Here is a 27,847-nt window from a genome sequence, read left to right as displayed (position 1 = left end):
TCGGTTGTTATGTATTGCCACTGGGATGATCGGTTGTTATGTATTGCCACTGGGATGATCGGTTGTTATGTATTGCCACTGGGATGATCGGTTGTTATGTATTGCCACTGGGATGATCGGTTGTTATGTACTGCCACTGGGATGATCGGTTGTTATGTATTGCCACTGGGATGATCGGTTGTTATGTATTGCCACTGGGATGATCGGTTGTTATGTACTGCCACTGGGATGATCGGTTGTTATGTACTGCCACTGGGATGATCGGTTGTTATGTATTGCCACTGGGATGATCGGTTGTTATGTATTGCCACTGGGATGATCGGTTGTTATGTATTGCCACTGGGATGATCGGTTGTTATGTATTGCCACTGGGATGATCGGTTGTTATGTATTGCCACTGGGATGATCGGTTGTTATGTATTGCCACTGGGATGATCGGTTGTTATGTGTTCAGCTGTAGATAATGCAAGGGGGTGATGATTATGTCGTTCTTGTGTTCACTGGCATAGCTGTGTGATGAAGACATCAAAACTGGTCGAGATCGTATAGTGTAATAGGAAGGTTTCGCTCTACGTAATTACGTATGAAAATCCGTATGTCGTACGCGCCGGGGAGTGAGGGCAACTTTCAAACGTAAATCTACGGATTTCCGTAGGAAAGCTGTTTCCTACTTTGGGTCCTCCGCAGGATGTTTTGAAATATTTGTTCGCATTTTCCGGATTTATCCATGGCAACGTTCAAGCCGCGCGAAACAAAAGGTACACACACCGTACACCACGTGCAAAATAAAAAGGGAAACGCGGTTTCGGTTCATGGTGCATGCAGCGGGCGCATGCAGCCAACGCGTCTCCAAAGCAACAACGCATGTTTAGCAGTCGTGGAGAAATCACGTAGAGCGAAACCCAACAGCTCTGACTTTTACGTATGAAAGTTCTGTGCAGTTCCTACGTTATTTTCATACGTAATTCCGTAGAGCGAAACCTCCCTAATGATAGCACAATGGAAAGGGAGAGGGGGGGGGGGGGGGAGCTGTGTGGCGACTCCGAGTTTCACGTTGTCACGATCATCAGGTCCGAACAGGCAGCCAGAACATAGTGTGAAGAATACTATGTTTCAATGGGCACTGACTGTGACGGTCTGCTCTTCTTTCCGGACTTGTGCTTTCTACAGGACAGCAGAGGAGGCACGCCATGGGATAACCTGGTCCGCAGCTGTCTCGCAACGCAGCATCCAAGCACAGAAGACCGTAACCCTCAGGAAGAAGTGCTGTTTCATAGTCTGCAACGAGTCAACTTTCTGCCGGACGGCACATGCCTGGAACATTTGCCTGAGTACCCATCATTATACGTGGAAGTTAAACCTCTGCAGCGGATGTGCGTCATCATGCTGGGGTTCTTGGAACATCACTGGAGACGGCTAAGCCAGGAGGAAATCAGCCCAGAGTTGTGTCATCGCATGGCCGCAGTGGTGTTCCTCCATGGCATCTCTTTCCTCACTAACATTGGACACCAGACATTCTACAGTGACGTGAAGCAATTCAAGGAACACTCAGCAATCATTGCGCTGTTGAACCGATTCGCATTGTCCTTCTTCAAGCCATCGTTCGCCAAGGATCTGGTTTCCATGGAGATTTTCGATGCTGCCAAGTCGGCATCTTTTCCCAACACCCATAAGTGCTTGGGAGATACTGCTGTACAAGTAGCGGGATCCTGTAGTATGGATAATGTCTACCTTCTTCTTGTCCTGATGGTTCTGGATGGCTTTCTCAGGGCAGGCAGTGTCAACGCTAGCCGCAGCACTAAGTTGAGCTGGGAACAGATCGCAGAGAAGATCGCTTGGGATGACACTGAAGGGGAGAAGACCGTTCTGCTGCAAGTGTGCGCTAAGGACTGGCGGCTGGGCTATTACGACGACTTCCAGCAGTATTGTACCGTGGCATTGCTGGTCAAGAATGTTTGCAAGAAGAAACAGACACTCACTAACATCCTTATGAGCAGCTTTGTCGGCCAACCAGTTGACTACACTGGCAGATCGCCGACACCCACAGGTCAGCCGGATCACAAACTGTCAGATTGCGATTTGGAAGCCATCTGGATTCTCATCCACTTTGCCATGCCTACGGTAAATGATGTTGCGTCCCTGCTGGAGTATGTCAACTCTCAGCTGTCATGCACTGACTCTACTGATATCAGAACAGGAAGGCTGTGCACCACTGCGTGCTTCTGGATGCATCCAGACTTCTTCCGCAAGATCTTTGACTACGCAGCAAAATCCAAGGAACGAATGTGGCAGCAGCTGTTTAAAACCAGTGACCTAGTGACTACTGGCAATCATCCTTGCAAAGAAGTAGCGCTCAAGACCATTCGTCAGGTGCTTGCTGACAGCTACTTCTGTGGCGACCAATCAGACAGCCGTGAACTCCTTCAAGATCTGGGTGCGGGTGACAGCAGCGTAGAAAAGTGGGCGCATGGAAACATCTTGCTGGCCTTCTTCCTCGGTGAAGGACCCGTGGCTCAGTTTCCCGACATGGAAGAGGGACTCACAGTTCTATGTGACGTAATTGTGAGTCAGAAGGATTCCCAGTTCACCTGCAGAGAACTAACAACGCTTCTGCAGCGCCTCCATGACATTGTCGATGGAAATCCAGCCAGTTTAATGAAGGTGGTGACAAACTCCAAGATGCTGTGCACACTTTGCATTGAAGATGTGCAGCCGACAGCGGAAATTCCCACGGTGGGACTGGCTAGCAAGCATCTAGTGCATGATGAGAGGACCCTGGCTACTCACTTGGATGAGCTCGTGGCTGTGCTGGATGTCCTGGCGAGCCACAAGCATACCGTATCGCCAACGAATCCTATCATCATTGCTTGGTGGTCGTACTGTCGATGGTGGGCCAGAGAGTGCCGACAACGCTTCCGCGCAGATCTCTCACCTCTGCTCGAGCAGCTGTCCAGGCTTGCTACAGCACGAAGCGATGCCGCGTTGACCGCAAGCCACACAGTGACCGAAGGCTTGCTGTTCTCTATTCTTCTAGACGAGCTGGAGTGGTACAGGCCTGGTCCGCAGGTACTGAAGTATTCCAACATACTTGCTCCAATGCTAACCATGTGTCACTGCACCTGGAAGAACTTTGTTAGCATTGAATCTCCTACTGAATGCTGCATACCGGCTACTGCAATGCAAGGCTTTGTGAATCTTAGGCAGGAGCTGGATGTCTTGCAGGATATGTTTGCCACCGACAAGTGTACACGTCACATTTGGAACCAGTTCAAGGACAACGCTGCTGCCATTGGCACCCTGCTTCACGCAATGGACCTTCCCAATCTGGCCAACATGAATGCCTGGAGTGATGCGTTGGCCAAGTATAAGAGTCACGTGCGTGTACTTCAGTGGCTCCAGGAAGAGGGCGTGCCTGATGCTGGCACATTGCTACAACGGCTGCACGATAGCTACACTCTGGGTGATACGACTCTCGTTGACTTCTGCAACGTCCTGGGTGAGATAGATGCAGGACTACTGAGCAAGTTTGGCACTACCCTTGGCAACTCCCAGGCAACTGTAGCAGAGTACATTTGCAACACGCTATGCAAGAGCATTATTTGCAGGCACTACATGTCCAAAGCCATGACCAGGAGATCGGCAACAGCACACTTGGCAAAGCACACATGGCCCAAGGTTATCACCGGTCACGTGAGGGAGATCTACAAGCAGGTCTCCTATCTGTTCCGTCCGCAAACTCCACTGCACAGCATCTCGTCCATAGTCGACTACGTCATTGCCCAGATGCCGGACTCCGCTCATGATCGCACGCAATCGCTGGACCTGGTGTACGGCGAGATTCAGCTGATTTCGGCATCACCAGCACACGCCGATCAGACTGCCGGTGCTGAACGCCTGATGCGCTTGCTACGTCTTCAGATTGTACGGCAGAGCAAAGGTACACAGAACATGCGCCAGGCACTGCTCAAGCGTGTTACGCAAGATGACGCGGGCATACGACTGCTGGAGACGGATATGGAGCGCGCTGAGAAGGATGATGGATTCACCACCCTCGAGAAAATTGACAAGAACAGCGAAGAACTGTACGCGCTGGTGAAAGATCTCCAGCCGTGCCACTGGGAGTTCTTCCGGCTAATTGCGACTCAGAACTGCTTCTACCTATTCGACTTCTTCCGGCAGGTGTTCAATAATGAAGCGGATTTTGAGAAGCGCCTGAAAATTGCTAACACTCGCCTTCAAGGAGACCCACGTAGCAGCGCTCAAATCAAGACCTTGCTGGACATCAAGCCGGTGATGATGGCATTTTACCAACCCGAGCGCACAGTAGCTGCCATTATTGGACAGTTGCAGATGGTCACCGTCAGTCCCGGGCTCCTGGAGAGCCTGATGGATAATTTGAGAGCTGTCAGGGACATGCTGAACTCGGCTATGGAGAGCTCGTTTGACCGAGCCAAGCGTGATATGATAGGTCTCATTCGAGGAGAGCCGGTCAAGGCACGGCTTGTTAGTCAGAGCAATGGCAACCTGATGTATGAATGTAGCTATCACCAGCCAGCTAGTGGCTTCTCCACTAGCCCGAGCTCCGATCCCGCACTGTGCACCGAGCAGCGGTCGGTTCTGAAGGAGCTGCGGATGCGCCGTCTTGAGGAGCTGCAGCTCTGCTTGCCATACTTCTGTCATCTACCTGAAACAAATACTGAGGAGGATCCGAAGCCAGGTGATGATGATCTCTGCAGCGAGACTAGTGCCTACATAAATCTCTCCAACCTTCTCGCCAGCCTGCGACAGCTGTTTGAAAGTGTCCTTGGTCTACAGAACAGCGGCAACACAGAGTTCTTTCAGCTGTTTCCAGGCCTCAAGAGTGGCTTCGACTTGAATATGTACGAGATCGAGTACTTCCAAGAAAAGGTCCGGCTGCACAGAGGAATCTGGCATGACCAGCTTAGACAACTTCGTTCCACCTCAACATTCCTGGACTTGCTTCCAAGCATAAGCATCGGGCAGCTTCTTGCCGAGGGCAAGGCTTGGATGAGTCGTTACGCTAGCACGGGAGATGGCAGCAGCGACTTCTATCAGCTGCCGTGCAGTTTGATGGCTCGAATCACATCGGTTATTGGCTTGGTGGCATCGCCAACTGCATTGTCATTTCAGATGGTGTGCACAGCACTCTCGGAGGCTGTGGGCTCGAGCAGCGCTTCCAGCATGCTTGAGCAGGTGATCAACTCACTGGAGCTGCATCAGTCCAGGTCAGGTGTGACCAATCAAGGACAAGTGTTGTGCGTGAGTGAGCAGTCACAAGTGACCAGGACGTCGTCATTCGCATCGCTGCTTTGTGAACATTTTCGCAACATTCAACTGTGTCGAGCGCAGTTCCTCTTCTGCAGTGAGACAACGAGTGAGAATGAGATACATGACTTCTTTCGCGCCATCTCTATTAGCCCTGGAAAGAAGTTTGCCGTGTGTGGCGTAGACCGCATGGCAACCCACTGCTTGGCAGCAGTGGTTTGCCATCAGCAGTTATTACATCGAAACAGCAGCCTTGCTGTGCAAGTTTTCTACCTGTTTGACCAACAGGACTACTGGAAGTTATGGCCGAGCCAGCAGTACCGCTGGCTGCAGGCAGACGAACTCCACTGCGCATCAAGCAGCGCTCTCCAACTCTGCTTTAGATCAGTGAGCTCCTGTTGGAATCAACACTCCACTGAGTTCCGGTTTCCTGAGGTGTTTCTCATCCATGGAGCGGCTGGTGCGGGGAAGTCCCACTACATCAATCACACATGCTCGGAATGTGATAGCTGCACCCCCGAGATCATCAATGTCTCATCTCACGAAGACACAGAGGCCATCTGCAAGAGCTTGCGCAAGCTGCTGCACACCTCAGCTGCCTCCAATTTCAGCATGATTCAAAGTGTTGCCTTTCGCGTGGCACCGGCAGCAGACCTGGATGCAGTGAACCAGATCTTCTTTGAGCTTCTCTGGTGCCACTCGTTGTACTCTGGCCGCATCAGCCAGTCGGTGTTTTCCATACCTGGAGGTGCTGCACAGCGTTGGCGATGGTACATTGAGCTGCCGGACGCATTCATGCGACCGGACAGCAACAACACCTCACCAGATCCGCTGAGGGGACTTCCCCTTGTCACGGACATTCTCGATTCCGAACACATCATCCTCGTCTCAGAAAGCTCCTATGGCTTGCATCTGGACGATGAAAAGCTTCGACCCCTGGCTGCCGTACTGAAGGAAAGCAAGACTGGCCTTGGGAGGCCCACGGTGATCGGTGAGGAGGCCAGACATCTTACCACTGAAAACATCTTCCCCTACGAGACAGAGCACCTCGATGACAAGGATGCCCATGACCAACTTGATGAGTTTCTTCGTGAGTGTGGTGGCAACGTAACTGGGAGACTTCAGCAACTGTTTGTTTTCGACTACGTCTATCAAAAGTGGAGCACTGCAGCCAAAGAACTAGCATTCCGGGCGGCTGTCCTAATGGCCTTGCAAAATTTAGCACAGCTTGTGTTTGACCAGTACAAAGAGCAAGCCAAAGCATTCTGTGGAAATGCTCATATCTGCAACTTCAAGGAGCTTCGCAGTCCGGTTCTAATCTACGATGGGAGAATGGCATTTAAGTTCCTCTTCCCACATCCTATACCACGGAAAGAGCTTCCAGATCTGAAATCCCGAGTGAATGGGCAAACTTTCATGTGGCTAGAGCAATTCAACTTGCAAATGCCTCGAGAGTGGCAGGAGTTGCTGAGATGGAATTTTTCTATCAAGCCATGCGACCTTGAGCAACTACGAGCCAAGAAGGAGTTTGTCATCACCGAGGACTTTGCATACAAACTGGTTGCTGTACAGGAGCGTAAGAAATCTGGCAAACCGCTGATCCTGGAAGGTGAGACAGGCACTGGGAAATCATTCTTGCTTGACACATTCACAGCGCTTCTCAATTACGAAACAATCAACTCAACGCAGCACTTGCAGAAGATGAACCACTGGATGCGTCACCTGATATTGCAGGTGTTGTGGCCGGAGATAGGTGAAGAGTTTCGGAACTGGTATGCTGGTGATACTTCAGATGACTTGCCATCAAAGGTGAACAGAGAGGATTACCAGGTGGAGAACTTGAATGCCAGATGTGCGTGCAACGCCTTCGAGCTGAAGATGATTTGGAGGAACCTGCTGCACTCAAATCCATCCATTTGTGAAAAGGCCAAACTTGAGTTGAAGGCAGAGATTCTGGAATGCGAAGCTGAATTTAAATTGCTTTTGCCAGTCTCCACAACTGTGTCCCTTGCCCTCAGAAATGACCGACTAAGCAACGAAGACTCTTGTCAGCTCATTCTAGACTGGCTGGCCACGCCACGAAAGACGCTGTTCAGAAAGATGCTCGTCCATCCTGGTATCACCAAGGCAATAATTCAAGAGTTTGTCCGTGAACTTGCTGATCTTGTACGTGGAACTAATGTCAGTGTTGTTGGCTTCTTTGATGAAGTGAACACAGCCAGCTGCCTCAACATATTCAAGGAGCTCATTGTTGATCGCACTATTGATGGGAAGAAGCCAGAGGGTGTTGATCAGATGTTTTTCGTGGCTGCCATCAATCCTCCGTGCAGTCCTGTGGACCTGTGCAACCCTGGACCTTTCCCGGTGCGGCTGTCCGAGAGGTCGGAAGAAAGTGAACGCTGGCAGGAGGAGCTCGGCTTGCAGTACCTCGTTCACCCTCTGCCCAGGACAATGGCACACTACTGCTGGAAGTATGAATCACTGACAGATAAAGATGATATCAGAGAGTATGCTTCTCAGAAGATCTGGCACATGGCGGTCAGAAATCAACTGGAACTTGCCGAATCACCTGCTGAAATCAGTGAGGCAGTTTTCGATTTTCTCAGCTCGTATCTCTATCACTCGTTCACTTACTGCACGGAAAAGGTGTCTAAACGGTTTGTGAGTCAGCGCGACATACAGCGTGTCTTCAAGCTCATCCCCTATTTCTGGCATGTTGAGACCAAGTGGCACCTTCGGCATCGGGCGCAGTTGCAGAATGCTCAACCCGACTTAATTATGGTAAAGTGCATTCTCCAGTCTATTGCCATGGTGTTCTACCTTCGCCTGCCAGAAGAGCCAAGTATTACATATCCTGGCGTGTGCAGGAATCACTTTGACAAGACCATATTTGACAATGTTCGTTGTGACACCCATGGTCGCTTCACAAACTCAACCATCGGGACCGTGTTGCAGGGGTGCGTTGACACGTTCGTCACAGAAGAGCACTTCACGATCCCACCAGGTGTTGCCCTTACATCTGGCCTGAAGGAGAATATCTTCTGCTTGGTGGCTTGCATCAACGAGAAAATCCCGCTCGGAATCATTGGTGAGCCGGGATCCTCCAAAACTCTCAGTTACCAGATTGTCAGCCAGAATCTGAGAGGAACGCACTCAGAGCAGGCATTCTGCAAACTCTTCGCGTCAGTAGACTCCTTCTTCTGCCAGTGCTCTCCCGATACCACCACAGACCAGCTGCATGCGGTGTTTGAGAGTGCAATTGATCGGCAGGAGTATCATGACGATGCTGAGCGCAAGCTATCACAGCCACAGACCACAATACAACAGGAAAATAAATACTTGTTCAGCTTATTCGGAGGTGACGACGGGAATGGTTCCATGAATCCTCCAGCTGACCAAGCAGCAGACCGGCCTACAGAAGACAGGATTCGGACAAATGTCACTGTCTTTGTAGATGAAGCTGGTCTACCCAGCATGAAGCAGAATCGCATGGTGATGAAAGTCCTGCACAGCTACCTTGATGAACAGAAAGTAGCTTTCATAGCCCTGTCCAACCACTGGTTCGATGCCGCCAACACTAACCGTATGCTGACAGTCTTCCGATCACTTGCATCCGATGAGGATCTGGTGGTACTTGCTCATGGCTGCATCGAGCACGAGTTGAGCCACCACTGCGATGATGACATCACCAGGTTCATCCGTGGAGTGTGTGAAGGCTATAGCAAGGTGCGAGAGGATTGCTCCAACTGGTTCCATCAGCGTGACCTTATCTCCCTGTTCCGCACTCTGCGTCGTCACCAGAAGAGACTCAACCGTCGCACAATCAGCACCCATCCGGACGAACTGCTCAAGGCCATTGAGGAAAACTTCAATGGGCATCCGTCAGTTGGTATCACAGATATTGTCAAGATATTTTTCTCTGCAGTTGCCAACCACCTTGCAACGTTTGCGTACGAAAGCGTGTGCTGTCGCAATTCACTGGAGATTCTAATTGACCTGAAAGCGCAGCTGGAAGAGGAAGACATTGGCAACACCAATGCCTTGGCGATGCGATTTCTGATGATAGTCGACGACTACGGATGCGACTATGCCCTGCTGGACATGCTCTACCATATCAAGTTCTTGGAGAACGATGCGCAGAAAACGCACGTCTTTCAGCTGTCCAACACCAGCAGTGACGAGCAAGAGTTAGAGTGCACGACCGTGCTGGCAAAGATCAGACAGTGCCTGGAAAAACCGTGCACAGTGGTTCTGGTCAACTCGCCGAAACTCCACGGCTACTTGTATGAACTGCTCAACCAATCCTATCAAACTATATCAGTCGATGACAAGAAGTGCGCCTACTCCAATATTGCCATGAAGGACAGCACGTTCCCGTGCCAAGTTCACGAGCAGTTCCGCTGCGTGGTGCTGTTGAATCGCGAGCATGCGTCCAGGGAGAGAACACCATTCCTGAGCCGCTTTGCAAAGTTTGCTGTCCAACCAGAACAAGCTGTGGAATATCTAAGCAGGCAAATGTCACCAGTTGAAACTCTGCAGCAGCAGTACAATGATGTTTTGAACATTCTCACCTTTGAGCCCAGTATGGAAGGAGCTTTTCTTGGCTGCGGCAGCGCATCTCAATTTCGTAACACAGTTGCATGCCTTGCAGTGGGACATGTCACATCTGACACACATCACTCATTTTCCGTGTCGTCTTTGGCTACACGGGAGGAGCGAAAGAGCATGGTGTCTTCGCTGCTTGGTCTGCTGCCCCTGGAACGTTTCCTTCCCGTGATGGAGAGTCTTTCATCAATCTACTCCGACCTCTATCTGAAGGCTCACGAGCATTCCACCATCCGCGATCTGATTGAGGAGACTACGGAGCAGGCAAGGCTGTCGAAGTCCCATGTCAAGTGTCTTGTTGTCTGCCGCTCACCGCCGGCAAATCTCGACCAGTTTCTTGCCTGTACACGTGGTGGCGGTGATGAAGGAAACACTGGTACGCATTACATGGGACCGAAACTGGCGGACAGCATCACCGTATTGGCGAGCCGAGAGCTCAGGAGTGTGCTGCACGCCGAACAAAAACTAGAAGAGTTCAGGAAGAGCGGAAAAGTCTGCCTAGTTCTGTGTGTGGACACGTCCAAAGGTGCCGCGAAACTTCACACAGTCGGCGCTATCAAACAAGCTGTAGACACCCAGGTTCGTATGTGGTGCCAGTCGGACGCGGAGAGGAAAACACCAAGAGCCATTATTGTCCTGCTGCACTCGTTGCTACATTCTTCCGGTGAGAAAGTACTGTGCACATTCCTCAACGGCTGGCAGACTAAGCTGGTGGCTGTGCCAAATCCCAGCCACGTATGTCCTCAGAACATTACCTCTTTTGTCACCAGCCAATACAAGAGTGGCCCTATCCAGCAGAATGAGGAGCAGCTAAGAAGTATTTCTACTGCAACACTTCAGTGGATGAAGGAGAGAACCACTGACCTTGCCGCAGAGATATCATCCTTTCTTCCATGGAAATCACTGTTGATCTTTGCAAGTGACGCACAAGATTCAGAGCCTGCACAGCTTTTCACAAGCATAATAAAAGCTCAAGCATCACCAGATCTGCGTCCGCGTGTCATTGCAGGTGTATTCGATAGGCTGCCCGTGATCTTGGAGAGGGCTGTAGAAGCATTCGCACGGCGGATTATGATCAAAGGGTATGGACAGATTGGCGCAATCAGAACACAAGTAAGCAGCAGCGGTGGACGGTTGAGCTTGGTTGACATGATGATAGACTGGCAGAATGAAGAGCTGCACTCTCTCTTGCTGTGCAGCGTGAAGTCAACACTGATGGGCTGCAACGTGTCGCTGTTAACTGACCCAAGTCTGGACGAACAGCTCATTCCCAAGCTGAGTGAGTTTGCTACAACTGGAGAGGAACTTGAAACTATGTGGTCCCAGGCTTCCGCACGTCATCTCGCCACCCCATTCTTTTTCCACATCAAGACATACATACAGGAGTTGGTGCTGAGACTTGGCAGTGGCAGCAACAGCAACAGCATTGACTCCTTGACTGATCTCCTCGTTGCTGATCCGATCACGTCTCCGCTTCTTGCCGAGAAAAAGTTCACCCAACTCTATGTTCGGGACCTGGTGAGAACATGCTTTTCGTGGACGGGTTCAAAGAAAGCGGTGACATTTGTGTGCAACTATTTGGCCAAGTGGTTTGAGTCTAGCGTTATGGTTGATGATACTGGAGCCAGCCAATCGGAACTACCGTTCGTACATTCAATTGTCTTCCAGGAGGACGTGAAGCTAATACTAGTGGCACTGCTAACAAGCTACGAGGAGCTATTGATGATGGAGGCCGATGGTCAGGCCGTGATTCAACGCACTGAACAACTCCTGCGTGAGGCGCATCCTGATGATGTTCCAACCGAGTTTGCCAATCTGCTTGTGGAGACACTATGGAGTATGCTGACCAGAGCACTGGAGTTCTCAGTCGCAGATGACCGCGGCAAAGTGTCCGCCCTGCTGGTCAGCTGGACACGACTTTTCAACACTCTATCGCAGCACTGGCAGTTGCGACAAGCCACCTGGGGACGGAAAGGGTCACGAGTTTTGCTTATGTCTGAGGTCCACAATCACCTGATCACTGGCAAAGGCCGGGAGATCAACATGATGGACTTCATATGCATGATCCTGGAGTCATGCATGAATACTCGACTCACCCGTTGGAAAAACACAGCCCATCCGATCTTCATCAGCTATGTGGATAGCAGCAATCCAGCTGGGATAAGTGGATCTATGCCAGTGCGGCATTCGGAGCTGGTGGAGAGCTTGCTCAACAATCTCGATCCCGATGCCACCACCGAGGACTTGCAGCTCCTCCGGCTGGGATGCTGCCTGTGGACCATATCGTTGCTGGAAGGTGTTGATTCTTTCAACCGCAAGATGTTTGAAATGATCTTCTTGAGTCTGAGCAATGTTGATCACGATGACTGCGTGCAGCAGCCATCCTGCCTTTCCGACTCCTGTGCCACCGCATGTCTTCAGCAAGCACAGCACAAACAAAGTTGCAGACTGCAGGCGATAGGCAGAGAGATGCTGCGCTCGGAGCAGTTGGACTCTATCCAGGAGGCGGTTGATCAATACGCCATGCGGTTGCTACCTGAAGGTCTTTCTGTTCACAGGGTGGATAAGACCTACGAAGGAGCAGCCAGCAAGTCATACATTATTGCACACTATCAGCCGTCCAGTCTGCCCTGCAGTTTCACAGAATCTGCAGACCACAAGCAGGCAGATAAGAATGTGTGTATGAAAATACAAACGGTATTTTCTCTCCCCTCTGTCAATGGATTCTACAGGTTTGCTTGTCGCTTGTTCCGACATGGTCCTGAGTCGTTGCACGAGTTTAGGACTGCTGCCAGCCTGAAGTCGGGAGGTTCATCGTCTAGAGGCATTGGTTGGGTTGTCCGCCAGTGTGCCAGCACTCAAATCGTGTTTGAGGCTTCAGCAAGGTCACTTGCTGCTTACTTCCTAAAGCAACAGCGGCAACACCAGCAACAGCGACAGCGACAACAGCAGGGCGCAAGCTCCGACGACTGCGCCAGTTCTGCCATTGATATCCACGACCATGAGATGTTGGTTTGTATAGATGGCCTTGCTGCGGAGCACGCTTCAAGTCCCGAGTGGCTGGTCATGATGCTCTGGTGGATTCTGTACCTTCTACCGCTGGAGTGTGCAACAAGTGGCCTTGAGGAGCTCAGTGCGGCAAAGCTTCATGACCAGTCACTCGCTAAATGGTGTGTTCCCCCTTCCGGCATGGCTGAGCTGCGTAGTCTCAACAATATCTTGACTGAGGTGCGTATGAAGACTGCTAGTGACTTTCTCCTGTACCAGCAGCTGAATGGAATGCGAGAGTGCATGCAGCAACTCAACACAGCACCTGGTGGCAGTACGGTAGTCCGCATCAGGAGTCGCTTCGAGCAAACACTCAAACAGTCGTCGCCTGTCCTGCAACGCACTGCCGAGGCATGCATCTTCACCAAGGTGGCACTCGACTTCTTCCTGAAAGGAGACACTGCATTCCAGGAGCAGCGTGAACTGCGCAGTCTGAAGGACACCAGTCCTCTCTTCAAGCGGGCCCTAGACGTATTGTTCAACGTAGGAGACCGTGGAGACTTGTTAAAGCTGAAGGAGATTTTAGCGGACCAGTCAGCTGAGAATTTGGCCACCAGGGATTACCTCATCGAGACGTTGGCAGTGCTGTTAATGATGTCACCGGGTACATACTGGCACACTTGTTTGACTGACACTGGCAAGCTCAAAGGCACGTACATTTTCGGCGCATCGTCGTCGCGCCATATGATTCTCCGGGGTGCGTCTGGAATCGATGACTTCTTCCAGCTGACTGCCCTGCATTTGCCGGAGTTTTCCCTTGAGCCAAGCTTACACCAGCAGTCCCAGCCCCTGCTGAGTCTGATTGGGTACATACTGGCTGCACTGCTTACGTACTCAACCCTATGCTGGAATGCAATTCTCTTGCCTGAGGAGAAGCAGTGGCTTAACATTGCTGAGCGCCAGAGATTGAGCACATCTAACATTACTGCAGAATCGAACTCCAGAATTTCGTTCGTAAAGCACTGTATCAGAAAGATCAAATACTTTCAAACTCTGCTACCTGGCTCTGACGTCAATGTGCCCACAGTTGGCTGTGGGTTTCTGCCAATGGTCTCCCTGCAATACCTTGGCAAGGTTGTCAACGGTGGCTGCACCGTATTCAATGACACTTACATCAGTGCCGACAAGAGAAGGGCTGCAGAATGCACTTTCCGAGATGAGGTCTGTGCAGCGGCACTGCGTGTTTTCAGTGTTGACTTGGGCAAGTTCCTGGATCGCTGCATGTCCTCAGCTACCATCCCCAACTTTGGCGAGACCCACCGATTGCAACTGCGATATGTTCATGAGGAGCAGCAGAGTCTACTCCAGTTCATGTCAATGACCAGCCTGCCCACGATGCCCTCTTTTCAGCTTCCCATATTTTCCGATCGTAAAGCCGCCATTTGCTGCATGGCATCAGAGAGCCACGCTATCATCACCGAGCTTCTGGCCAACTTCCCTATCTACTGCATCTTGGCTAAACTTCCACCGATTGTAAAGCTGTATCGTGACCTTCTCAAAGCCCTGTCCGGAAAACTAAGCTTCCAAGATGTTGCTGGAGGGCAATTGAGTCTGCAGAAATCGCTCCGCTCAGTTGGAAACCAGCACGCAGCGTTTTCAAAGAAACTAGATGAGCTGAAACGGGATATTCAACTGGTTGTGGACAGACTGCAGAAACACGACCCAGGCTGGGACTGCGGTGATACTCACAGAGTTGGTCTCTCACTGGACACTGAGCTTGCGGACTGGGTGAACACACCGCTTGCGGACTGGGTGAACTATGGCGGGTGCGCACACCCGCATCCACTTTTGTATCGCGTTATCACTCGCTCTCTCTGGTGGCAAAATCGATTCAATGACGTATGCCAGCGTGCAAAGAGCCAGCGGAGCACTTCAGCCGAGCTGCGCAAGTCCCTGGAGTGTATTGTCACTGACCAACCATTAGATATGCATGATGTCCTGGAGCAGGAAAACTGTGCCACTGGTCTTCTGCGTGTGGATGAACACGAAGTGGACACACTGATCTCGATGCACTACAGCGTGCAATGGCAGGATGAACACTGGCGTGTCATTATCGACCTGGACCAGCTGGAGCGGTCGTTGGCTTGGAAGCTGTCTGGTACTGTCAGGAGAGTCAAGTGGATCGAGAGAGACCTGAGATTCTTCTTCTGTCGCACGGAGAGTAAATTCCTCAAAGATCACCTCGCCTGGATCATTGGTTCTTGCCACCCTCTTACAGACGTTCAGCATCAGAGCATAGAGGAGAGTTTTGCTAGTACAGATTTGAGCAGCTCGAATGATGTGATGAACTTGACTATGGGCTTGGAGAAGCTGGCACGTGATCTCATGCACCTGCGCTGCACGGAACCTCTATCCACAGGCCAATCATTGTACGATCTTGCCGTGACGTACTCCAGTGAAGGCATAGCGAAGTTTGTTCACTACTTTGACTTTCTGCGCCTGGCACACCTTGGTGACGTCCTGGACATTGTACGCCGGCATCGTGATACTGAAGATCAACGCAACATCCTTGGTGAATGCAGTCCGATCCTGGGGGAAACCCCGGACAGCGGTGAAAGTGACCAGGTGTTGGAGGTGATGGCCAGGCACTTTGCTAACAGCATTTCCAATCTATCACTGGCAATCCACAGTCTTCTCGGTCTACTGCAGCATGTGCAGAGCGAGCCTACTAAACAACTGGACATAGTTGTGCACTCGTCTGACCTAAAGCACACGGCCCTTGGTCAGTTCCTCGAAGCACTCCGGGTGGACGCCGGTGTCAGCCTCGCAGGCTGTCACTACAAGTGGCTTCTTCAAAGACTGCAAGACTGTCTGGTGCGGATGAAAGCTGAGCGTCTTAACCGGGTGACTGCGCAGCTGATTGACTCTGATCCCTGCAACCTTGTGATAGTTCAGCCTCCACCTGAGCCTGAGCCGCCTGCTCCACCGAATGACGATGTTCTGGTGAAGGTAACTCTTGAGCAGACAGGGTCAGCAAACACCGTCACCACCTCACTCGCATGCAAAAGAACATCTAGCTGCTTGGAAACAGTCAAGGAAGCCGTTCGTGAAGGTAGAGGTGTCAAGAAGCGTATTGTATTCTACCGCCTGGCTGACCCTGATGCTGAAGAGTTTGAGCCGGATTCAGACAATGATGGAGAGCTTCAGGATCTAATGGATGATGACCAGACAGAGCTGGCGCTGTATGTCTTCCACAGGAAATGAAAAGCCATTTTCCTATGAGGTGAGAGCAATGTCTGTTCAAAATGAAGAAATGAAACTTTTTTTTGACAAATCAAACACGCTGATATCCGTGCCGGATGTTATTATTTATTTTTTCCGCACCTCATAGCATGTCAAGACAGCCAATTGAATTGATGAGAGGGTGAGACCAACCACGGAAGAAGAGAAAGAAAAAAAGAAAAGCACGTACACAAAAGGGGTAGGGATTAGCTAGTTACAAAGCAATGGGATGCCCAGCGAGCTATGCAGCGGAAGTGGCGTGGCTGTGATTTTGTTTACTGGAAGATACTGAAGTGCTGTCTGACGAGAGTATGGAATTTGGGCATAGCTGGAGCTTGCCTTACTCTGGGAGGCTGTTGGAGCCGCATGGAGTAAGAGGAAAAGAAAGGGGAACTTGCGAATAGGGTAGACCTAGCTAGGGGGAGACGAACGCGGCTTCGGGTGGTATCACCCGACGTAAACCAATTAAGTGACTGCAAATGAGCAGGGTGCTGGTCAAGAAAAATGGAATGAACCAGGGTGCAGTTACGGGATCAGATACGCACTCTTTTCAAACCCCGGGCCAAAATTACCTACACAGTTCCTAATATTCACTGGTCGAGGGAATGGAAACAGTTCATAATAACACATTCCAGTTTGTATGAAAAATGAGTACAAACTGGAATGTGACGTTGTGGGAGGGGGAGGGGCGGCCTCTGCCACAGTGAAGATATGTTTCAGAGAATACAACACGTCCAATAAAAAAAACTAAAAAGGAATCTATTGGACAATTGATCCCACACATGCATATAAGAAACAAAATGGCTGCACGAATCGGCTTTCCTTCCTTTTGTAAAGAACCTGTGACCGCTTGGTTCATCCTGTGACATCAATTAATCATGAACTTCTACTGCCGTACATAATAATGCGTTGCAAATCACACATACATGTAAGTGTCCCAGGACTCTTCGAACTTACCACGCATTTCCCAAGAGTGGTATCACGGTATAGTACATACCGTAAAGTCTTGTATAAAAGCCGCCCTCGAATAGAAGCCGCAGTTTTGGGCCCATCAAATCACACATAAGCCTGGTTTTAGTGTTGACATACATAGAAATACCTGTCTTGTATAGAAGCCTGTCTCATATAGAAGCCTGCAAAATTTCACCAAGAAAGTCATAGAAGCCGCGGCTTTTATACAAGACTTTACGGTAAAAGAGTGGTGTCGGTGACTTTTCTATCGTACTTGCAGGGAATTTGCTCTTTTCCACACTTACGGAGGATTGCCTCGGCAGCCTCGTCACCTTTTTCTACATCCTACACGTGAGCACTGATGTGTACGGCAACGTACAACTGATCTGCATCCGCTTATCCACCCTAACCACCCGTAACGGCTCCAGGGCAGAGGTCGAGCGGCCAGTTTAGTCCATCACAACACACTACCAGTTGGTATCAGTAGCAACCATGAAGCTGTTCTAATACTCCCTGATGAAGCCCAAAGGGAGAAGTTTTGATATATAATTATAGTTTAAAATTGCAGCGTCTAAGACGGCAATGGTGGTGTAAAGGTTTGTGTTATGTCACCATGGTCACCATGGTGACCACGTACTCCTAGAACAGTAGTGTACCTACACGCCCATCTAGTACGTACGTGTACGCTCATGATAATAATTATTATTATGATTGATGATGTGTTTTTGACTTGAAGTTCTGCCATTTGCTGTTTGTATTCTTGTTACTTGCAGTGCCTGGGTCGGCAAAGGTGTCACGGTTTCCGGTCCGTCATTCTCACGCATGCAATGTCACGTATGTGCTACTCTGGTGATGCCAGCTGCAATGATCACAGCCAGGTCCTATAGAATAGAAGGCCGACGTTCAGGTACCAGATTTTTATTCTATTATTGTTTTATTCATTCGTTCCGACTCTATTCTGAACTCTATAGCAAAGGTGCATGTTTTTATTGGCCCACTCTGCTGCCTTATAACCTTAGGAACGTTTTAGTGAACTTGGACTTGAAGATTCTGCAGCCAAAGACATACTCAAATTTGATAGGTGATCAATTTTAGTTCTTGTAATTTTTTTGTGTTCCAAAAAAACTGGTATTGACAATACACTTCAAATCATTCTTGTGTTCTTTCTGCATTGAAGAATATGGTTTCATATTACACACACATTTTTCTAAGAAAGGGAGGTGTGGAAGAGTGTGATCACTCCTTCATAAGAATCATACATTTTTATGTATCACTCAAGTTTGCCTGGGTTGAGATCACTCACATTTGCCTGGATTTGAGTATCTTCTCTGCAGAGCCTTCCTTTAATTGACTGAATCTTTGCTCGCTGCAGGGATATTGTGATACTATTGCTTTATTAATGTTATTATCCCCCCCCCCCCTCCCCCCCCCCCCTCTCAAATGCTATTCCTCATGAAAGTGATTTGAGTTTAATGCGCGGTTTGACAGCGCATGCACGTCCTGTGCATTAAAGAATAATTGTGGAACGTGCTTCGTTCATTTCACTGATATTATTTGATTGATTTTCAAATGCGTGAAACCTCTGCGAATGAAAAGGCATGCCCTCCAAAGACAAGTTGTTCCTGTAGGTGTTCAAATTTATCCCTATATTTATTTCAAGATATACATTCAAATCTATCTCTCTGCCATTGCGATTGTACTCTGGTTATTGAGTCAGTTGCTAGCTGATCTGAATCCTTACCTTTTTCTATTACATGATCTGGTATGTCAGATTCGGTTATAGACCAAGTCACACGATTATGTTGTCTCATCCGCCGGGCAGTTTAGGTCCTCGGTCAGCCTACTGTACCGGTGTCTACGCAGCCGTTGTCGTGCTGTGTGTGGTGCAAATGGGTGGGAAATGACTCGTTGCCTTCTGAAGCTGTGGCTACTATACAAGTCTTACGTGAGACTTGATGCTTCCAAGAAGTGTGGCTTCGATTCGAGGGGGGGGGGGGGCTTCTGCGGTATTCAAAAGGTTCTGTGCCGCACTTACATTGTAATGTCTAGCGAACATCAGGTTTCTGCGTTGCACCACAGAACTGCATGGGTATCCCCTTCCCACAGGTTTCGTTCAAAATTGCTATAATTCGAACTGGGAAATTGTTCTCCATGAGCTGAAATGTTACATGATAACTAAACAGTCACTTGTGGACTGCCCCCCCCCCCCCCATACACACACACACTGAAATGCTTACAGTTCTGTGCTCAACATTCGTTTAGATTGGAAGACATCTTCAGCCATTTTGGATATGTGTTACAGCTCTAAGATGAAAATATATTATAAATAATTATAATATAATCGAATAAGAGCCAAAATCAAGGAGCACTCGTACTCTTCAGCACCACTTTCAGGAAACGCTACTCTAGAGCTAGAAAGTCAACATTCGATGCAATTGAGCTCTTCTTCTCCATTCCTCTCTTCAACTCTATGTATTCTAGACATGGACCGGTAGTCTCACATGCCAACACGATTCTGTTCAGCTCAAAGCAACCCCTATCATCACAACACATGGTGATATCCATCAATCGTCAGGAGACATTGAGTGGTAGCATTGGAGCCTGTCCCAACAGCACGAAACATCCACTCCGTTTGTGACATCAAAACTATTTAAAAAAAAAGTGAGTTGTGAGCAACACTGGCTCACACTCAATCACTTTGACGCGTCCTACAGGATTTTATAACTAAAAAAATACAAAGAAACAAGCGAAAGAACTTCATTCAGCTACCACCTCTCACACTTCCTCCATGATGACGTTAACGGCCGGACCAGGCTTGGAGAACAGAACGAAGCTCCAATACGGCTTCGGGGCATCGGTGTCAAGTCGCAAGCGGAACTTATGTACCACCATGGCAAGTACCACCTTCATCTCGTCCAGTGCAAACTGCTTGCCGAGGCACACGCGAGGACCACAGCCGAATGGCAGATAGGAGTACTGGCTGCGCGTGCCGTGCTCTGCCGAAAACCGATCTGGGTCGAATTTGTCAGGGTCGCTCCAGACCTGCTCGTTGTAATGCAGAGCCATGAAACTCACATTGAAGATGGTATCCTTCGGAAATGCTACACCGTCAACGACAGCTGGCTCTTCAGGGCAGCGGAAGACTCCAGTCACAACATTGCCCACGCGCAGGACTTCGTTGATTGTCTGGGAGATGTACACCAGGTCGGAGAGTTGTTCAAAGCCAAACTCGTCCACGCCTCCGCATTTCTCCATAATGCGCTGCACCTCTTCACGGCATTTGTCCTGCACTTCCGGATACTCGCACAGATAGTAGATGGCCCATTGCAGGGCGGCCGATGTTGTGTCGTGCCCGGCAAACAGGAAAGTGTCGACCTGCTCGCGTATCTCCACATCGTTCATGCCCACCCCTTCGTCATCGCGCAGCGTAATCAGCATGTCCAGCATGTCTCTGCGTGGCTTCGTGCTACCTTCCCACGCTTCCAGCTCCACACGGCGCTCTCGGATGAGCTCCTCGCTGTACAGATGTGTTTCGTTCAGCACTTTCTTGAAGCGACGTCCTGTGGGTGACAGATCATAGAGGAATTGCCAGTAGTACCAAGGCTGCATCAAGCGACTCATGAGAAGCTTTTTGACTTCCTGCAGGCCATTGCTGTAGCGCAGAATTGCCGAATTTTCGTCGGTCTCCGTCTGACAGTTGGTCGCCGCTCCCATGGCGGACCGCAATATGACGTCGAACGCCATCATCGGAAAGTGTTTGCAGATGTCGACACTCTCGCCCAGCTGTGCTTCCCATAGGTCGATCAGAGTAGTGGATGCGTCCTTGTACATCTGCACATAGTGGCGACGCATGCTGGGTGTAAACAGCTCTGAGAGAAGGCGACGATCGCGAGCCCATTTTGGACCCACGGGACAAGTGGTGAGCCCATTGCCGAGCCAAGTTCGGAATATTGTCGCAAAGAACTCGCTATCCGGCGGACTTTTCCGCTGCAACTCACCAATTGTGTCTGGATGAGCCAATGCGATATTAGTCAGTGTGGGTCCTATCTGCCGGCGATACATTCTAGGCAAACTCCGTACAAAGGAGACGTAGAAATCTTTGGCGGTCGCGGCGTCCGGAGCAAGATGGCCAAGCAGCCAGTGGGCCTTGCGAGCCTCGGGCACGAGTGAATGGAGCTGGCGGCGATGACGCCACCAGCCCACCATGAACATGGTGATTTTGGCGAGCAGTAACGTAGTGCAGCATACTGCTACTAACTGCAACGAGCGCCACGGATCCATCTCAGAACTCTTCACCTTTACACAAGAACCTCAACTTGCTCAAGCCAACAAAATGCTTCAGCCTAATGAACTGTCTGAAGAGTGCAGCGACTCGTTCGGCCAATCCCACTCCTAAGTCCTATGGCCTAGTCTCTTCTACTCGAAGAGTGCAATGACTATGTTAGTATGTACCTAAGGCTAAGCTACTGACTGTGCTACCATATTCTACTAGTAACGTTAGAAGTAGGTAAACAACTACACAAAATAAACAACTGAACCGTGAACGAAGTGAATTTGCTTCTGTGAATGGCGTCATTCCGGATCGCAGCATAAGATCAGAGGTTATTTTTACAGAGCCGACGTGATTTCAACAAGCCATAATGCCATGACAGCGTGTATTGTAGCTCGCTGAATCATGTCAAAACGACTATGACCTATGTCAGCTACTTGCCAAGTAACCGCGGTTCAGCAGGGCCACAAGGTCTCCTGGAAGGCTGGAGCCAGTGGAGGAGGTAGATCGCATAGAAGGTAGATCTACCTGTAGATCTAGTATTCGACACTCGATCCTCTAACCACTGAGCTATGGTGTAGCCGTCATCCCAGCAGAGACCGTTCAACATTTTCTCCAGACTTCGTACTGTTACATGCTGGCTATTTACACTGAATTCGCCACATGCGCCGTAACTACACTAACAGAGCAAATGGAAACGATTCCGGGTCAATGCGTTCCTCCAATTAATTATTTAGAATCCAGGATAGGTCATTGGTCCCTACATGTAGTGTGGTATAATATCTGTAAAAAAAAGTAAAGTAAAGTTCACACATCCACGTTACAACCAGCTATACAAATGTGTTGACAAGCACAGCCAGCTTAAAACGTTTCGCTCGTGCCCGGCAACCACCTCCTTGCCTGATTATACGGCGGTGGGAGATGCAGCGCCTCACGGCGAGGGTAATGCACCTGTAACTTAACATGTTCCTAAACAACAAATCAAGAGGATTAGCACAGCGCAACTAGTAGTAGAGAGAGAGGCACAATTATGTTGGCAACATGGAAACACAAGTAGGCAATACCTGCAAGATAACCGGTGTTATTCTCTGTAAAGTCCTGTCCAGCAGCACTGATTCAATCTATAACTCCTACTTAAAGTACCAGAAGGTTAGCACATAATAATCGCAAATGTAAAATTGCACATCAATAAAGTAATTATAACATTCAATCGCCTATTTTTTTCACTACAAACGCGGGCAATAACAACAATATAGGTGTTGTAGAGTCAGTCCCACTGATACACTAGGATATTGGTATCCGGGTGCTAGCATAATATAATTATTATCTGGACTTCGATCCTCAAACAAACGCCGTTCATATCAGCAATTTAATTAATCTATGCAAGGGTAATAAAAGAGCACACTGCATTCAAGCACTCACACTGCATCAAGGAGAATGTGAACAGCCGGGTATGGTCTGGCTATCATGACCTCTTTCCAAACCGGCTTCACGGCACTGGGATCGGGCAGTAGGCGAAAGCGGGCCAGGATCATGCTCAGTACCACCTTCATCTCATCCATGGCAAAGTGCTTGCCGATGCAAGATCTGGGCCCGTGGCCAAATGGTAAGTACGCAAATCTGGGCCGAGAATCGTTTTCAGGGGCAAAGCGGTCCGGATTGAATGTGTCCGGATCCGACCAGACCTGCTGGTTGTGATGCACCAGGAGGGCATTCACGTGAAAAGTCGTGCCTGCGGGAAACGTGATGCCATCCACTGTGCACGGCTTAGGACACGTGCGTGGAATGTTGACAGCGATGGTTGCGACCCGCATTACCTCCTGGATAGTTTGGGTGACGTACACGAGCTTGGTGAGGTGCTGATAGGCGAAATTGTCCAGACCACCGCACTCCTGAAGAACATCACACACCTCCTGCCGGCATCGATCCTGGATATCCTGGTGCTGACTCAGTAACAGTACAACCCACTGCATAGCCACCGAGGTAGTGTCGTGGCCAGCTACCAAAAGAGTTTCCACTTGCTCACGGATATCCGTATTGGTCAGGCCAACATTGTCCTCGTCTCTGGCAGTCAGCAAAGCATCCAACATGTCCTTTCGGCGAGTCGAACACAACAACTCTCTTTCAGGCGCACTGTCTGTGCTATTGGCCTCTGCTTCTTCGTTGAGAAGCTGTCGTCGCTCATTGATTAAGTGCTCGCTGAATTGTTGTGTTACAGAGGCACACGCCTTGAAGCGGTGTCCTGTTGGCGTGCGAAGAAAGACAAAGTCGAGATACAACCAAGGCTTCTCGAATCTCTCAAAGGTTATCTTGATGAGTTCTGACAGCGCGTCTTGGTAACGTACGATGGTCGAGCTCGGGTTGCTCTCTGTCTGGCAGTTCGTCTCTGCTCCCATTGCGCATTTAAGAATAATGTCGAGCGTCATTTTTTGAAGCCGCTCCGTGACATTCACACTCCTTCCACACTGCTCTTCCCACAAATCTAGCATAGTACAGGCTGCGTCCTTGAACGAGCCAACATACTCACGGCGCATGGCCGGTGTGAAGCTAGTCGAAATCAAGCGATGGTCGCGTTCCCAACGCTTCCCCTCGCTGATCAGAATACTGTTTCCGAGCCATGCACGAAATATCTGAGCCACCAGCCACAGCTTTGGAGGATTGGTCTGGAACACTTCTGCAATCGTTTCAGGGTGGCACACAACCACATTGGCATAGACTGGTCCAATCAGGTTGAAGAACATTCGCGGTAGCTTGCGTACATACCCCACGAATGTTGCCTTGGCATCGTCCTCATCAGCAGGTAGGTGACCACGCAGCCAATGACTCTCGCACGGCTGCGGAACGAGTCGTTTGAGGAGGCGAATATGCAGCCACCAGGAAACGATGAGATGAATAATTTTCGCCAGCACTAGCGACACACAAGCTATCGCAGCGATCTTCAGTAAGCCACTTGGAATTTCTCCCAACATCTTCCCACTTCTGGTCGGTGTCGCTGCACCAAGCCCAAACTGATCCGTGACCACCTCAACTATTACTTGCTCAAGTTGCCACCCTGGCCTAGGGACACCCTGGAGTGGTGCGCGGCTTAGGAAAAGTTATACTATTTCGGAGACTCAGTATATTTGGAGAGATGAACGCAATTCGTGCGCCGTAAATAAAACTAAGACAGTTAGTATTGAAGCAGCTGCAGAGCACACAGATCTACGAAGCATTCTGAAAACACTGTTTTTATTACTTTGGAACTGTCACAATAATCATTGTCACTTGTCAGTGTGCTGGGCATTCGGAGTGCGGTCCGAAATCTGGGCGGCAAGCACTGAAGCCACACCGCTCGAGCGCTCATTAGACATGATTACAATCATCGTCATCACGGTCATGTAGACCTACTACAGGACCATGATTACTTCCATTACTACTCTACAGTAGTTAGGCTGCACTTTTACCATGTTTACTGTATCGACAAGAAAAGTCCGACTTGAACCGTCACTTCGTAGATCTACGGGTGCGCGCGGCGCTTCTGAAGTAACTCTGTCCCGATGCGGCATAATGTTTCACTGCACAGACTCTGTTGAGCGTTGTCGAGTGTTGACGCTCAGGCTCCTTCGGCTTCGTCCACGGCAGAAGAGTGGCGCATACGGACTATTCATGTCTGTAGCATTACTACATGGACTGACGTGATGGAGCTTGCTGTAGTGTAGATCTAGAATCCACACGTCGCAGCTTACTCCTAAGATCAGGAGGAAGGCAAGAGGAAGGCTCATGTACATGTCATGTAGTTCGGAACGAGTTTCTCAAATCCGGACAATTATCATGATTATGTTGTTGTATAATCATGTAAAACCTACTTCTCAAGCTGGACATCCTTGCTCTTGTCAGGTTTTAGCTGCCCTGACTCTGATATGACTCCGTGACTGTCCTGTGACTGACGCCGTGACGGGCGGTAGATCGAGACTACACGTACACAGACTGACATGATAGAGATCTGTACTACAAGTAGGCATATAGCGACAGTTGAATCACATCCAGAATACTTGCAGGGGTGTGGTAGTTCTACTTCTAGCTTATCTCTCGAGTCTCGTTGTCTTTGAGAGCTTGCGACCATCCACCCTATTAGTCCTAGGATTACCATCATCTAGTTCTTGGAGCAGCAGACCTGTCGTGGGCACCGCTTCGTTCAAAATGTTGTTTACGACCATTCTGAGGATAGTGGCCATTGCCGTTTTCTCATTGCTGGTCGCGAAGGTACTTCATGTCCTCGCAACTTGGTGGATGCACCGTCGCTACTTGATGCAGCGCGTGCGAATGCCGAGCAAGCCCCATTGGCTGCGTGGACATGCATTAGCCGAAGACCAACTGCCCTCATCCAGAGAAACCTTCATTGAGTTTTCTCGCAAACTGCCTCGAATGTTCTTGCAGCAAATGGGACCGGCATACATGTTCGTTGCCCTCAGTCATCCGGACACGATCAGTGAAGTAATGCGGACCAGTCCCGGAAAGAGTGAGTTCATAGCCAGGTTTATTCGAATTTGGCTGGGAAACAATCTAATTTACAGTAAGGGAAAGCGCTGGGAGCGTGACCATCGAATGTTGTCCGGCGTTTTCACTCCTGATATGCGACGGGAGTACATTGGCGCATTCAAGGATGCAGCGAGTACCTTGCTGGGGTTGTGGGAAGGGCAGGTCGGGAGGAGGCTGGACGTGTCGCAGCATTTCCAACTGTTGACATTCGATATCATTCTACAGTGTGCAATGGGTGCAGTGACAAACTGCCAAGCGGACGGTGACCTGAACTCGCCCGCAATTCGCTACAGTGCAGCACTGCAAGAGATTACGGACATTATTATGAACCGCTTCCGACAGCCGTGGTTCTACCCGGACATCATTTTCCTCAACTCGCCGACCGGCAGACGCTTCCAAAGACTCCTCTCAGAGACGCATGCGTTCAGTGAGGAATTGATCCGTGAGCGACGTGCTCTCCTGCAGACCGATGCCGCAGATGACGACCAGGGCGGTCATCGCCATCGGGACATGCTCGACATCATGCTGACGGCGAGAGACGAAGATGGCATCGGACTCTCCGACACGGACATCCGAGAGCACGTCGAGACCTTTCTCTTCGCTGGCCATGACACGACGTCCTCCACTTTCCAGTGGATCGTGTGCTACCTGAGCCAGCACCAAGATGTCCAGGAGCGGTGTCGGCGGGAGGTGCAGGATGTCCTGGAGAGGTGCGGTGGTATGGAGAACTTTGCCCATGAGCACCTTGCTGAGCTGGAGTATGTGACATACACGATACAGGAGACGCTTCGTGTTGCATCGATTGTTCCTTTCGTCCTTCGGGTGTTGGGTAAAGAAACCACAGTCGACGGAAACTCATTCTTTGCCGATACTGCATTCCAACTAAGCATCATCGGTGTTCATCACAACGAAGAGATCTGGACTGATCCGCACAAGTTCAACCCGGACCGATTCTCGACGAACAAGGGTCGGCAAAGCCCATACGCCTTCATCCCGTTCAGCTGCGGTACCCGCGCATGCATCGGCAAGCACTTCGCCATGGACGAGATGAAGACCGTGCTGAGTATGATTCTCGCAAAGTTCCGTCTCCTGCCAGCTCCTGACCAGGACCAGCCAAAGTGGATGATGTCGATGGTTGTAAAGCCTGATCCAGCTGTGATTATGCTGGAGCAACTCTAAACACACAGTGTTAGTCAACACTGCATGCCCAGAAGAACAGGTGAACATGTTCCCACACCACGCATTTTATCAGTGACCAATGCAGCTATTGGCTGGAGATTTGATGCAATAGAATCGAGTAGAGTGTTGGCTCCATTTTTCATTTCACTTCTCTAGAACACTGATGAAGGCTGATGAGAGTCCGTTGTCCGGAAAGGAAGCAGGAGGGCGGTGAAACGTTTCTAGGCTATTCTTTTCAGCGAATGCGGCCTGTACGCCTTTTCGTGATTTTTGTCAAGTGTGTGTGTGTGTGTGTGTGTGTGTACGTGTGTGTGTGTGTGTGTGTGTGTAGCTATACAATCAGGGCAAATCCTCTCTTGATACACATGCACTAAAACATACACTAGCAAGTTTCAATTACATAAAGATTTCCCCGAAGTGAATTAAAAAGTTCCTTTTTTTAAAGATACTATTCTATACATCTTCACAACACTCTCCAAACGGTCTCTGGGCTACACCAATCACTAAAAGAAAAAGAGATATTAAAATTATTTTTTATTATTCTAATTTATACTAACATCAAGTCTCCCAGTCTCCAATATTTGGACCTAGTTTTGACCCGATCTAGTTCCAGGATCGGAAAGAGAATGTTTCCAGTTAGACCAGTGCAGTTATTTCAATACCTTGAATCGTTAGATCCGCTATACCAGGATTTATGACTTGCGGGCTGCTCCCTAAACGTCCGAGCGCACCCCCCCCCCCCCCCCTACGCACACACCTAAAACAAAA

At 49.7% G+C, this 27,847-nt stretch overlaps 4 protein-coding genes across 4 annotated transcripts in view; 3 read left to right on the top strand and 1 right to left on the bottom strand.

Annotated features, from left to right (window-relative positions):
* Nucleotides 1–18,955, top strand: part of LOC135823868 (uncharacterized) — a 30,493-nt gene extending 11,538 nt beyond the window's left edge. Inside the window, exons 6-7 of the mRNA XM_065336726.1 lie at nucleotides 1,171–16,162; nucleotides 17,886–18,955. Of these exons, the coding sequence (XP_065192798.1) occupies nucleotides 1,171–16,143 (14,973 nt within the window). The 3' untranslated portion in view covers nucleotides 16,144–16,162; nucleotides 17,886–18,955. The remainder of the gene's footprint in view (nucleotides 1–1,170; nucleotides 16,163–17,885) is intronic.
* The window catches only part of LOC135823884 (uncharacterized), a 189,783-nt gene that overhangs the window by 146,907 nt on the left and 15,029 nt on the right, over nucleotides 1–27,847 (top strand). The window lies entirely within an intron of this gene.
* On the bottom strand, nucleotides 19,366–24,566 carry LOC135823595 (uncharacterized). The gene is made up of 2 exons (XM_065336441.1): nucleotides 22,803–24,566; nucleotides 19,366–21,422 (listed from the first exon to the last, which is right to left on the bottom strand). Exons 1-2 carry the CDS (start codon nucleotides 24,349–24,351, stop codon nucleotides 19,888–19,890), a joined length of 3,084 nt encoding a protein of 1,027 aa, XP_065192513.1. The 5' UTR covers nucleotides 24,352–24,566; the 3' UTR covers nucleotides 19,366–19,887.
* Nucleotides 25,430–27,843, top strand: LOC135823878 (cytochrome P450 4F6-like). The gene has a single exon (XM_065336735.1). The coding sequence runs from the start codon at nucleotides 25,562–25,564 to the stop codon at nucleotides 27,077–27,079; it is 1,518 nt and encodes a 505-aa protein (XP_065192807.1). The 5' UTR covers nucleotides 25,430–25,561; the 3' UTR covers nucleotides 27,080–27,843.

This window comes from Sycon ciliatum, chromosome 8 (assembly GCF_964019385.1).
Source record: "Sycon ciliatum chromosome 8, ocSycCili1.1, whole genome shotgun sequence".
Lineage (NCBI taxonomy): Eukaryota > Metazoa > Porifera > Calcarea > Leucosolenida > Sycettidae > Sycon > Sycon ciliatum.
The sequence above is the reverse complement of the archived record's forward strand: the minus strand, read 5'-3'. Positions and strand labels throughout refer to the sequence as shown.

Excerpts from the sequence above, each read along its gene's own strand:
- LOC135823595 (XM_065336441.1), bottom strand. The coding sequence starts at position 24,351 with ATGTTGGGAGAAATTCCAAGTGGCTTACTGAAGATCGCTGCGATAGCT. Across the intron at positions 21,423-22,802 it reads CATTCTCCTTGATGCAGTGT|GTTCTTGTGTAAAGGTGAAG; the intron begins GAGTGCTTGAAT and ends GAGCAAGTTGAG.
- LOC135823878 (XM_065336735.1), top strand. The coding sequence starts at position 25,562 with ATGTTGTTTACGACCATTCTGAGGATAGTGGCCATTGCCGTTTTCTCA.